At 42.8% G+C, this 13865-nt stretch overlaps 1 protein-coding gene across 1 annotated transcript in view; it reads right to left on the bottom strand.

The window, feature by feature from the left end:
* Positions 1–10704: 10704 nt before the first annotated feature.
* The window catches only part of LOC125299360 (probable serine/threonine-protein kinase kinX), a 39661-nt gene continuing 36500 nt past the window's right edge, over positions 10705–13865 (bottom strand). The window contains exons 27-28 of the mRNA XM_048250603.1: positions 13540–13584; positions 10705–12993 (exon numbers count right to left, since the gene is read on the bottom strand). Of these exons, the coding sequence (XP_048106560.1) occupies positions 12839–12993; positions 13540–13584 (200 nt within the window). The 3' untranslated portion in view covers positions 10705–12838. The remainder of the gene's footprint in view (positions 12994–13539; positions 13585–13865) is intronic.

Below are 13865 nucleotides of genomic sequence, written 5' to 3'. Positions count from 1 at the left end.
TCTGCTCATGTGTGTGGGGGTTGTTTAGGAGGGGAGTGATTGATCTCTTTGATCTCCTCCATTTTTCTTATTTTGCTGTATCGAGGTTATCAGGTGCTGTAGGCTACCTGTATGAGTTAAAAGTATTCACTTGAGACCCCTCCCCCCTTCTCCTCACTTCACCCCCTTCCAAATCATTGAATGTTGGCTTGAGTGTTGTCCTTTTGAGTATTTGAGTAGGCTATTTGCTAATGATAATGATAATAATTACTCACATACTAAAAATCCACGGAGGGGTTTTGAGGGGTTTTGTTTTGTTTCTCTATGAGGCCTGTGAATTAAAGGCCTGCGTATTTTGAAAATGTGCATCTCAAGGTGGTGCCATAGTCTGTTACACACACCTGTGTTACTCTGTGTTATTTAAATGCATTTACGTTCCAGTTCTTGTCAGTATTTTCAGGTGAGGAGTCACCGGTTATTTATTGTCCTGTGCACTTTTATTTTCAGATGATGCAATGTTGCTTACCAGCCTTTTTTTTCTAATTTGAAAAAAAAAAACCTAAATATGTTACAAAGAGTTATGGAATGTTTCTCAAAATTATGTGTGTTTTTTGATAATTATTTCTGGACATTTTTTGCTATATATGCACACTGAAGTCAGTAAATGTAATATTCAGTAAATGTGTCATTCACAACCAAAGCCACCACCTACTTCCTCTCCTCCCCCTGCATTACCCTACACTTTAGTTTCAAACTGAATCTCGAACATACACCGTAGATAAATAATGTCATGATATTTTTGGTAAGATTCTCTAATAAGGTTGACTATATAAAAGCTATGCAACTCCTCTTGTGAACTTCATCATGGCACTGTAACCACTAGTGCAAGTATTGCTATCCAAACTGCATTACATGCATGCAGCAAGTAACACTGACATGATTCACACAGGAGATATGTATGAAGTTCCCAAGACAATGTTACGTAGGGCTTTCTCAACTGTTGCATAGTTCTTATTTAGTCACCCCTCAATAAGAAAAACATGTTTGTGCGTTCTTCTTAAGTATATGACAGACTGTGCTTTTAGTTTGGCCAAATAACCTTTCTTTTCATATCACATTGATTGTATATAGGAAACTAGAAACAAGGCTCGTAGTGGTGGTGTGCGCAGAACACCAGGGTGTGATATGTGTAAACATGCTGAAATAAATGACAGTATGTAACTTAAACAAAACTTTAAAAAATAAAAAAACACCAATAAATATTGACACAGTTAGTTTGAACCTGTCTCTCTGATGAGCTTTTGTGTGTATGTGTGTGTCTGTGTGTGTGTGTGAGTATATGTGCACCTATAGTATTTAACCATTATCTTCACAAGGCTTAACAATCTTAGTATGGCCTTGGATTATATCATTTTATACAGTAGAATGGATTTTCCATTTCTGCTAACTTCAGGCACAGACATTGCACTTGCTTTAAGCTCTGTGGCCAAAATGTATAGAGTTTTAAGCTCTTGCCAAAATGTACACTGAGTTTCTCTCTAACTCTCTCTCTTTCTATCTCTTACACACACACACACACACACATTCTCTCTCCATCTATCTGTATTGCACTACATGTTGAAATGACTGATGCAACACACAGATGTACAATCAAAGGTTTATTAATGGAAGCGGGAAACTCACACCAAGACCAAGACACCATTACATAGGAAACACAAGGGAAGTCAATAAAACAAGCACGATACACAAACAGGGTAGTCACATACAATACACCGGGTAAAACACATATGAGGTACAACCTAAAGAAAGACTACACAAGCTAACACATACATGACATTGTAAACGCAATTACACTCACTAAAACCGACATTACACTATCCAGCATTCACACACATTGCATTCTGGGAGGGTAGCACTCAGTCCAGAAGACACTGACGTTACAATATCAACACAGTAATTGCACACTCCGTGTTTAACATTCATGTCCCTTAGTAGCTGCTACTGTAATACCTCTGTTTCTACCAGGAGCAGCTTGTGGAAGAGAAACAGCTGATGGATCTGAACACACAAGCGCTGGTAAACCAATGATTGGCTGAATAAATGAGTGAACCAGAGACGTCAGCTCATGCGATGTGGCTCTCCCAGTCCCAGCGCCGACTGCAGTGGGAACCCCTGTTGCACGCGCTGTTGAGGTAATTGGTTGTAGTCGAATAACCCTGAAAGTACCTGGGGGAGACTCACTCCAAACAACTGCAGGCAACTGTAGATGGTGAAGAGGGGAGGTGGAGGAGAGGGAGATGGAGGAGAGGGAGATGGAGGAGAGGGAAGTAAGAGGGGAGGTGGAGGAGAGTGAAGAGGGTAGATGGAGGAGGAGGGGAGATGGAGGAGAGTGAAGAGGGTAGATGGAGGAGAGTGAAGAGGGTAGATGGAGGAGGAGGGGAGGTGGAGGAAAGGGAAGAGGGAAGAGTGGGGTAGGTAGCAGAGGAGAGCAGGGGAAGTGAGCCAAATTCAAAGCTCTGTCCTGGGCCTTAATTTTCTCTTCCTGTCCATTCTCAGTTTAGCCCAAGGCAACCGCCCACACCAACATATGCACACAGGCACACACACATACAAATGCATGCATCAGTGCACACAAAAACAATTCACACACATACACACATTTACACACAAATGCACATACACACATGTATGCACACACTATCTCTCTCTCACACACACACACACACACACAATCTCACACACCACTCTACATGCACTCCACTGGCATTCTTCATCACACAGCCTGTCTACGGTCCCAGCGGTCCGCACTGTTGATGTCTGGGCCAGGCTGTTTTAGCAGGACACTTCCACGGCTCCATGGCTCTCTACAACTGACAACTGACATGGCTGGTGAAGGCCACACCACAGCAGCCTCTGGAGAATCTCACGTGTTGGGGTTTTCACCAGGAATGTTTTCTCTGGAGGTCATATTCCCCCCATTCATCTCTCTCTCCGCCTCTGTCTATCCTTCCTTTATGCCATTGTTTCTCTTTCTCTCTCTCTCTCTCTCTCTCTTTCACTCTCCCTCTGGCATGAGTGAAGTGAAGCTGCTTCCCTTCCTTCCCGATGATTGCACATTTTCTTCTCCAGGGCTCCATTGTCTGCTGAGAACATTTGATGTCAAAGCCAATGCAGTGTTCATCATGACACACACACACACATGTGCACAAGCACCAGCAGCCTTCATATTGTAGGACCAGCCTATTCCACCCCAGTGCTACTGAGCCCCTAAGGATAGCTCTGGTATCACTAATAAAGCTGGCTATGAATGATTTATGGCTATAATCGACTTAATCTATGTGTATCATAATTATTTGTGTGTCCATACGTGCTCATGAATGTAAATATATGTACTTATTGATGTGTGACTGTGTGTGTGCGTGTGTATTGATGGTAATTTTGATACCATAGATTTAATAGAGACCCAGTCAGACCAATAGTATGAAAAATCAGGAACAGAGTTTATTTACAATGATGCGCATCAAGGGAGAGACAGCATGACTTCACCTAAAGATCCATCAGCTGCTCTAACTAGACAAGGAAATAGTTAGGGTTTAAGTATCCTTCCAGGCTGACGGAAGATGGCGTTGGTCATCCCATCTCACATGGACTACACTGAATCAGACTCTGATCAGTGGCAACCTGGTAATCCGGAGCAGATAGCTACTGACACAGCCATGCAGAACAGTGAAACACTGCAAAGTCATAATATTCCCGCTTATGTCTAAATACAGTCACACACAGATATACACAGGGACAGTACAGATATCATACAGTCATTACATAGAATCATACTTTTAGTATCAATTGGCAAATATTGGACATAATGTTCTATTCCACTTTCTCTCAGTATGTGTTCATGAATGTGAACATATGTGCTTGCACGTGTGTGCGTGTGTGTGTATGTTAAAGGATGAGCGAGTGTATGTGTTTGATGCTCATTGTGTACTGTACAGTGTGTACTGTCCTTGAATCTGAATGTCTGCTCTCCTACTTCAAGAGTGGATGTTGAGAGGATATTGAGAGCTTAAAGAGGGTGGATGTATGAAGGTCAGCACAAAATAAACACATAAACTCTGCTTCTCTTTGTCTCACTCACACATTAATCACTGTTTCTATTCACTTCTTCATTGATCATTCATTTCCTTTTCTTTGTCATTTCAGTTCAGTTTTCAGCCCACTTTGTCCGTGTGTGGTTATTAATATCTGTCTGTAAGAATATGGACAATGTATCAACCCTCACAGGTGGAGAGAGAGAGAGGGAAAGAGATTGCTAGGACATGTAGCCATGGTAAGTGGTGAAGGTATTATTTTCTACCTGTCACTGTGTTGCTGTGATCATAAAAAAACTACAAATGGGTTGTTGTCTAGACCCTTGCTGATGACCCTTGCAAGCCTCCTCTCTATCTGCCACTGGGCAGCTCTCTTCATAGCCTCCCTCTTTTCCCTCTGTGAGAAAGAGATTAGCTTGGAGACCCTGTGGTGGACAGACCGTGGCACCACTGGAACATCTTGATGAAGGTCCTCGGAACATCAGGAAGTCCAGAGAGCTGATTGGATGTGGATTGGAAGTGTCCAGGCCGCTACCTCCTCCACTGCGGTCAGCAGTGACTCTACGTGCCACATGATGGGGAAATGTATGCGGTCAACAAGCACACTGCAGTCCAAGCCCTTGCTGGTGGTGATTCGTGCAGCCTCCTCTCCCTGGCTTTGGGCCTCTCGCTTCATAGCCTCCCTCTCTGCCCTCTGTAAGAGACAGGTGGGTGTGGAGACTTCCTGGCAGTAGACAGACCGTGGTGCCCTGATAGGAACTTCCAGGAGGTGGAAACCATTTTGTGAATAATTCAAATGCATTGCCATCCAGTAAGTTGAATTGAGCAATATGTCTCAGCAGATGAAAGCAGTCTCTCTGTGGTATTTGAATAGCATCTGAGATGCAGTTGCTTGTGAATTTGACTTTCCTTTTCAGATGCATTCTTGAATGTCCTGTTGCACTACTAGTGGTCCTGGGTTAAGTATTTCTTGCCCTTCCCAGTTAGGCAAATCTATATGTATTTCTGTTGAATGTATGTGTGCTTGTTTTCATCACCCCTTAGCTTTCATTGGGACCATAGATATCCAGTGTGTTGTACTCCACTTGGACCATAGAGATCCAATGTGTTTTACTCCACTAGGACCATAGAGATCCAGTGTGTTGCACTCCACTGGGACCATAGAGATCCAGTGTGTTGTACTCCACTGGGACCGTAGAGATCCAGTCGATTGAGCTCACGAGATCCAATCAGAAGTGAGACTCTTCCCATCTCTCACGTCAGTCAGTTTGGCACTGCTCCAGTGAGAATGAGATAAAAAAAAAAAACTAGATTTAAGACAAAATTCAAGATAACAAGTAGCCTGGGTGTTCCCATGCTGCCTTGCACGCGATTTGATTCACGCTGCTAAGGCAGCCTGGAGACCATGGAGCAAATTTTCGCCTGAGATAGGGAACCAATCACAGAACAGGGGGGAAAGCAAGACGATGATGAGCTATGCACAGACGCATTTGATAGACATCCGTGGCACCCAATAAACGGATCAGGGCATTTTTTTCTAATACGAGAAAATGAACGTTTGGTTCCCAGACCACGTCTCATTGAGAAGTGGTGGCGCTAGCCAGGCTAGATAACAAGGCTCAACTTACTTACCTGCTTACAAACTTGCATTATGTGTTATCTCTATGTGTGAGTATGATTTTGTAAGCATGTGCAGCTACAATACTAATCGCAGTACCTTGGCTTTGTGGAGATAATGACAAAACAAAATGGCTGCGCAAATGGCAAGCCAAATATGTTTACAAATGGATTTGTCATTTATCATAGCAGTGTTCATGTATTTTTGTGTTGTAACACAGATTGAGATATTGCCAACTTAATGAGCATGGGGTTTGTTCACTATTGATTGTCTCCTGAAGCACATACATCTCCTAGGTGTTTCTATCACACACAGGAGTGTGCACGTGTCTATGTGTGTGTGGGTGTGCACATGTGTGTGTGGGTGTCTTATCTTAGTGTGATCTATGATATCAAATGTGCATCTCTGCCTGCATCCATCATGCATTGCTGGTCCATGTCGTCATCCCTCCCAGCATCCTCTGGTGGCAAGGCACCAGGCGCTCTAATCCCACCGCCAGTGTGTGTGTGTGTGTGTGTGTGTGTATTATTTATGTAGAGCTGCCGCAGAGGCGAGCGTGAACCACATTGCACTAATTTCGTGGCCCGGCTGACCCACTTCTGCTCATCAGCTGATCGGGCGACTCCCTCCCTCCCTCTATCATCTTTTCCTCCCTCCCTCCCTCCCTCTATCATCTTCTCTCTCTCCCTCCCTCCCTTCTATCATCTTCTCTCTCTCCCTCCATCCCTCTATCATCTCTCTCTCTCTCCCTTCTCTCTCTCCATGTCTGTCTCTCTCATCTTCTCTAGTTCACTCACTCTCTCTCTGATTACACACACACACACACACACACACACACACACACACACACACACACACATCACATAAGCGTATTGAGCGTGATCCTCTTTTGGGTTGTGATGTGATTGTTGTGTTTGATGTGCTGGAAGCATGTTCTTTCATATACAAGAAGTAGATCATTGGCTTTCTTTCTCCATATGGTTCTTTCGTCTCTGCTTTCTGCCCTAATCAACATCTCTATCGCTCTCTCTCTCTTTCTCTCTCTGTCTCTCTCTCTTGCTCATGTCTGCTCTCTCTCTCTCGCTTCCTTCTAACATTGTCATTCAGGCACTCTTCCACTGATTCTTTCTCCTCCCTTTTCTCTGTCTCCTTTCTTCCTCCACTCTCTCTCTCTTTCACTTCTTCTTCCTCCTTTTCAGTTGCTCTCATTCTCTCCCTCCCACTCTCTTTCTCTTTTCCTCCCCTCTTTTTTTAGCCTCTCTCTCTCCATCTTCCTTCATATTAGCCAGGGCAGCGGTGGCTCTTTCTTGCTCCCTCCCTCCCTCTTTCTCTCTCTCTCTCTCTCTCTCTCTCTCTCTCGTAGCGGCGGCGCTTTATATTTGTTCTTGCCCCGCAGAGCCATGGAGAATTTCTCTTAAAATAGTGCACTCCTCTCCTTTCATCTCCCGTGTGGCAGACGGGGGAGAGAGAGAGAGAGAGAGAGAGAGAGAGGAGTGGCACATGCCACAGGGACGCTAATGCACTAGCATTCTGTAGAGGAGCTCTGGTCACAGTAGCTGGGCTGACTGGCTGTCAGGGCTGTGTGTTAACGCTGAAGGCTGAGCCACCCTTACCAAACCCTGCTGTTCTGGTTTGGCTCATGGGGTAAACATGAAGGACATTTCTATGGATGGAGTGTGTAATGATTACTGCACAGTGTTGTACTGATATGGTTCATATAGTAGAGATGGTCTTTGCAACTCCAGGGTGTGAATTGAATAAATATTTCAATAAAATAAATAAAAATGCAATAAATAATTTTGACCTGATGCTCAGAAGGCTGCATTACCTTTTGTAATGTAAGGTGTTTTCCATAAATTATTGTTGTATAATAATGTAACTTTATATAATATGATTTAAAGGAGCTTGAATCAAGAGAAAAAATCCTCTAACCAAAAGCCAACATATTCGCCAAAATGTAATTTGATGATCAGAGAGACTGGAGGATGCTACAAAGTACTTGGAAAGTGTAGGTCGTACAAACATGACAGCCAGAGATTATCCCAAAACTCCGCTGCTATGACTTTCATCGGGTGCTGAAGGAGAAACTTTGAGGTCAGTAAATTTGGGCAAGATTTCGCCCCTCAAACCACCTTCCTGTGAGCAGCAACTGCCCTTGCTTTTCTTTTCCTTTCCATCTTTTGAAGGGGTGATCGGGGAGAAGAGGCGTCTGCTGGTCGGCGCCATATGCTCAAGTTTCCTTAAGGTCACTCACTTGTGAAAACTACAGCTGCACTTGAGTGCTTCCAAATGGCCCTCTCAAAAAAAAACACAGACAAAAGCCACCAATCATGACTGCCCCTGACATTACCCTTACAGCTGATTTGTTTTGTTGTGGTGTAATTATGGAGTAACAAAACAACAACACATATTGACAGCATGCCTCCAATCTAAACGGTCAGCTTAAATCAGGCAGGAACTGGCCGCCGTGGTGCTTATTGTTAGGAGCATGGAGCAAGGGGTCAGCTGAACCATAACAAGGGGAAAAACAAAGCAATAAAAATGTCAGAAGTGATCATCCTTCGGCAGCACTGGCAGTATTACAGGAGCTGTTTTTAACCGCCACTTTGCTAAGGCTAGCATTTAGCATCATGTGAAGAGGACCCTGTACCATGCTGTGTAATAACAAGTACACAGGGGCAAATGTCCATGTAGTTTTGTCATTGTATGACTTTACAAGTCCACAGGTACTGGGAACCGTGTAGCTAATGTTAAGTCAATAAATACACTTGCTCTTCTTTTTTCATGTTGTTACAAAATATACTGCTCAAAAAAATTAAGGGAACACTTCAATCATACACTGGACACTGTTGAGGTGAGTGTTTTATTTTGCAAGAACTGTCAGACATTCTGTGAATGTAATTTGAGAATGGAGAAAAGGGTGGAAGGTTTCAAAAAATGTTTTTTAACAATTGTGAAAAACTGTAAGTGTTCCCTTAATTTTTTTGAGCAGTGTAGATTTAGGTTAGATTCAAGGTTATGTGCTGATAGGTCACCTATTTCTTTCAGAATTGTTATTTATGATCTTAGTGAGGACACTAAAACAAAACACACAGACTCCTTTAGGGTTGAAACATTTGTGCTCTTTAGTTAGATTGCTGAATAAACAACAGTTCTTTGTGCAAACATATCAAGATGTTATCAGTTTCAAAACCAGTACAGTGACAGTTCCGAGGGGAGAAAAATAACAAACATCCATCAAAACCTATCATATACATATTCAAAGCAGATTTTATCAGCATGACTAACAACGTCAGTTCAGCACATTGGTGACCAAAAGAAGCAGATGATTGGATGAGGAAATATTAATTTTAAACATTAAGTCCGTCCCTAAATCCCCACTTAACTACTGCATGCATTAAAAGGAAAAGCCACTTAATGTCGCTTTAATCCTCTGTGGATGTTTAAGATGGAGCTCTTCTGATTAATCCCATTAGAAAACTATGTTTCCCAGAGCACCGCAGGCTATGCACCTTTCTCCCCACGGCAGCCCTCAGCCGGAGATTTACCAGTCATTAATGTCACTCACGTCCTGTACCGACAGTACTCCCGGGGCACCAAGTGTTTCCAAATTCTGTCACTTTTTTAGGCAAGAGAGTGGCAGGCAGGACTACCTGTTGTTACAAAAATCAGCTAGTAAAATCAACTAGCTAGTGAGATCAATCAAGTACAATGAAAGGGAATATATAGCTGATCTTTTATGATCCTATTTTGTACCCCAGTCCTGGAAGACACTGAGAAAGCTGAAAAAAGCTAAGAGCAATAGCTAAGGCTCAAACTGCTATGTTGACATTCCAGGCCAGAGTAGCCTTTTTTAAGCAAATGCCATAGACAATATGGACAGATAAATATTTTCAAAAAAGTGAACCATCATGACTCTCTGTGATACCCCTATAGCTAGTCAGAAGTACCACAAACAAAACAGAAACTGAAAAATAATGCATGCAATCTAGTAAAAGACCATATATTTCAAATGTGTAGCCTGTTCCTTGTTATTGGATGTTTAAGTCAGCCCTTAGTCCAAAAACAGTTAGCCCTTGGCCCAAAACCACTGGTGTTTGGGGGTATATGGAGACATTTAATTGGGAGCCTCTGTGAGCTATTTAATCATGCATTTGGATCAAAGGCTAAGTCTCATTACTTTACAATTACAGATGGGCTCATAATGCATTCTTATAGGTCGGTATATTTTACCAAGCATTCACCAAGCAATCAGTACATGTAAGGCCTCTAATAACTTTATAAAGAAGAAAATGTCATAGTCTATCTCAACTTCAGGAAGACTGAAACTGAAACTAGCAAATTATATGACAATATATTCCTTCTTGGTTCAAGCTTGCCAGTGAAATCATCATCAGTGTAGACACATCTAGCGACATAAATGTCAAATAAAATCCTGTGGACGTGCTCACAAAGGCAATTTGAAGGTAAGCACCATGCGAAACAAGCAGCAACGCATTTTGTACAGCTAAAGGAACAAAGGCTTCATTAAAATATGTCCTTCTTGAGGGGCATTGTTGAATGACAACACAAACCCTCATAGGTTGCAGTGCTTTTCCACCAAAAACAATGAGTATTGTAAAGTGTTTACCACCCTATAGGAACTGATGCCAACAGACACCCATCTAATGACATGTAAACATAAGGTCCATCTCTCTCATCTTATCACATCATGAAGCTGTCCTTCATCTCTGAAGACAGACATACAGGATATTCTTCTTGAATCTTAAGTAAAGACAAGCCAATGCTTCTCTGGCACCTAGCAGCCATCTACTAGGCATTGTAGTCGAGCCGCACAGACTAATCTTAGTGGCTGACTGTCCTTCGCGTCATCTTTAGTAGAGTTAGAAATTATCCTAAATTATTATTAGCTCTATCGCTGCGTCTGCACACTGCTCGGCGTTAGCCACATGGTACATCTGACGTTCTCTCTTCCTTCCCCCAGCTGGGGGGCTGGGTTGGATTGGGTTTGGGGTGGATGGGTGGCTGGGTGGGTAGAGGGGGGGGTGGGGGTGGAGGAGAGAAAGGAAGTCGCTCATTCTGTAACTTCAAAGTCAGATTACCTCCCTGGCCTACATCCCAGTTGCCTGCCATGCTGCTGTAGCTGACTGTCTCTGTACACGCCGCTCACACACACACGCACAAACGGTGCAGGCAGGCAGGCAGGCAGGCAACAACAGAAGGTTCTGGAGAAAGATGGGGGGAAAGTCGTATGTGCAGACAATATACAATCTTGTTATATCTCTACAGCCATCTGTATGGTTACATGAGAGAAGAAAACGATAGACTTGTGAATGCCTAAAAAACATGTCTCTCCAACAGAGGCTGTGGTCTACGCTTTGTAACAAGTGAAGCCATTTGGCTCACTTGGGTGTTTAGGTCCTGCAGTGGTTCAGTAATAGTCTCGACTGATCACCACCTCAAGTCAGACGATTTCTGAATAAGACAAAACTGATCAGTGATGGCATCACGTATCACAAGGCACATTTGCCACATATAAAATGCATTTATGCAATTGTGCAAAATAAATAAGTAGTTAGTTACACAAATGGGACAGAAATGGTGCTGGTTTCGATTGCACATACACTGTCTCTCAAACTTGGTCAAAGGAGTGCACAAGCACCCTTGGGTCTTCACCTCTCTCAGTTCTGGTGCTCTGTTTTGTTTTTGAGTACTGGCTGAGAGAGGGCTCGTTTTCAGTTTAATCGTGAAGGAATCTGTTTGTTTTCAAACACAAAAAAACCCTCACATTAATTTTAAGCTTTGGTGCACAAAAAACAGACACCAGCTTGCATGCCTTACGGCAGATTTACAATAGATGTGTATGTATGTGTGTGTGTGTGTGTGTGTGTGTGTGTGTGTGTGTGTGTGTGAGTTTGTGGGAAGACATTCTACTCAGAAGACAAAACAAAGGAAATAAGTAAGGAAATGAGCAGTGCCCAGGCTTTTCTTGTGACATGTTATTCAGATTCATGAACAGCCTCCTCTCACTCGTATTCTCTACCCCTGTACTTTCAAAAAGGTTGCCAGATATGTCCCATTTTGTCCCCCATGTCATTTTTTCATCTCTCACTGCTCCTAAATCAATCAGAGGGCCAATTGGGGAATAAAAAATCCCCTAATATGGGTTTTCAACAGTATAGTGAAATCTGTGTCAACCAGGGAGAGAGTGAGGCTGCGAGGGCACTTCCTGCCTCTTTCCAGATGCAGGCTACTGGGCAGCCTGTGTGCCATATCAGAGCTGAAACACACACAGACACACTTTACATAATCCCATTACCTCTGGGGCTAAGCAAGAGATTGGAGCCAAGAGCTGTGTGTGTGTGTGTGTGTGTGTGTGTGTGTGTGTGTGTGTGTGTGTGTGTGTGTGTGTGTGTCTGTGAAAAAGTGATACAATGCTCATGCTCATGGTCAAACTATCAAACACTGAGCAAACAGATATCAAACATGAAAGTCAATTAATATGTCTTCAAACAAAGTGATGTTTGAGCTTAAGTAGGTGAAGAAAAATGGAAACAATTCTACTCACAGTTTCCAACTGAAATTGAGTGTAAAGTTAACACAAATGTAAACTGCCAGTTGATATATTAAGATTCTTTCATGGTATATACATTATGTTTATTCACACTACTTTTCTACTCTTCAAAAATAGAACTTTTCATTGAAGATATCTGAATAAATTAGATAAATAACTGGTTTGCAATATTTCCTTTTTACATCCCTTTATATACAGCTAGGTGGGACCATTGTGATACTGGTTGGTGCAAAATCTGATAGCCATGTATTTAACAAAATAAGGAAACATCAGGCCTTTAAATAAACACATACACCAAAGCCAGTGCCTATATAGATTGGGAATTATTTTGACTCTTGAGAACGGTCAGTAACTCCACTCATTTAAAAGATTACATGTATAATCATTTCACCCTCCACCCTGCTGTCAGTCCCTTAATGCATTATCTATTGACTGAAATCAAAGGGAAAGGGGATGGGAAAAAATCAGAGCAGCTGACAGGGCGCACAGTCAGGGTAGGAGAGGAGCGCCACCTGTTGGTTCGGAGTGGACAATTCCTGGGCTTGGAGGTGAAGGGTGATGGGTTGATTATGGGTCCTACTGGCCCGCAGCCCTGGCTCTGGCCTCCATGAGAGAGGCCCTCTGCTCCATGGCTGCTCTCATGGCTGTGGTCATTGCTGGGGTCATACCGGGGCCTTGGGGACCCTTGTTCTTGCCGCCGTACACCACGCATTGGAAGTAGGGGATCTTGCCTGTGTGCCAAAGTGAGGTTGGTTGATTCATTATTATATAATTATTGATAGTGAATGAGACAAACAGGGGAGGTGTTAGGAGAATAAGTTAGGGAGAACAATAAAAAGTTCACTTTCACTGAAATTAAATGCATAGCTGTAGCACAATGTATTTTTGGGTATTGTATTGTAGTGTAGTGTAAAGTATATAGTCATTATCAGCCAGTGTGTGTTTGTAAGCAAGGTAGATCTCAAGAGTCCTATTATTTGGTACATTATATTCGAACTCGAGTACCTCACCTGCTCTCAGCAGCAAAGCAAGGCATAGAACAACCATACTTTCTTAGATTTTGGAAAGAAAATACAGAAAAACGCTTTTCAAAGGCCTCTCTCATCTGTTGAAAATCTTTAGAAACTTTAAAAAGGTTGCTGTCCTGATTCCAAAAGAGATTAAAGAAAGAAAGAAAAAAAACTCCCATCCCTGGTTTCTGTTTGAGAGGCACTTTGAGTGCTGTCTGTCCTGTGTAAACACACAGGTGAGATGGCGGATGGGTCAGTGGTTCTCACCTGGCTTTTTCTGGTCTGCTCGGGTCTGTGTGGACTCAGGCTCTTCTGGTGAACACAATGAGACAAGACATCAGAAATAACACAGAAAGAGGAGCTTCGCCAAATGTAAACATGCAACCTGCTCATAACCCACACACAAAGAGACGTGTGTGGAAAGTGGGTCTCCTACAAACACCCTGCCACTGCGTAGTGGGGAATAGTGGCGCATTAGGGGGGAAGAAGAAGAAGAAGAAGAAGAAGAAGAAGAAGAAGAAGAAGAAGAGGAAGAAGAAGAAGAAGAAGAAGAAGAAGAAGAAGAAGAGGAAGAGAAGCTCTGGGTGTGTGAG

This window comes from Alosa alosa, chromosome 8 (genome assembly GCF_017589495.1).
Source record: "Alosa alosa isolate M-15738 ecotype Scorff River chromosome 8, AALO_Geno_1.1, whole genome shotgun sequence".
Lineage (NCBI taxonomy): Eukaryota > Metazoa > Chordata > Actinopteri > Clupeiformes > Clupeidae > Alosa > Alosa alosa.
The sequence above is the reverse complement of the archived record's forward strand: the minus strand, read 5'-3'. Positions and strand labels throughout refer to the sequence as shown.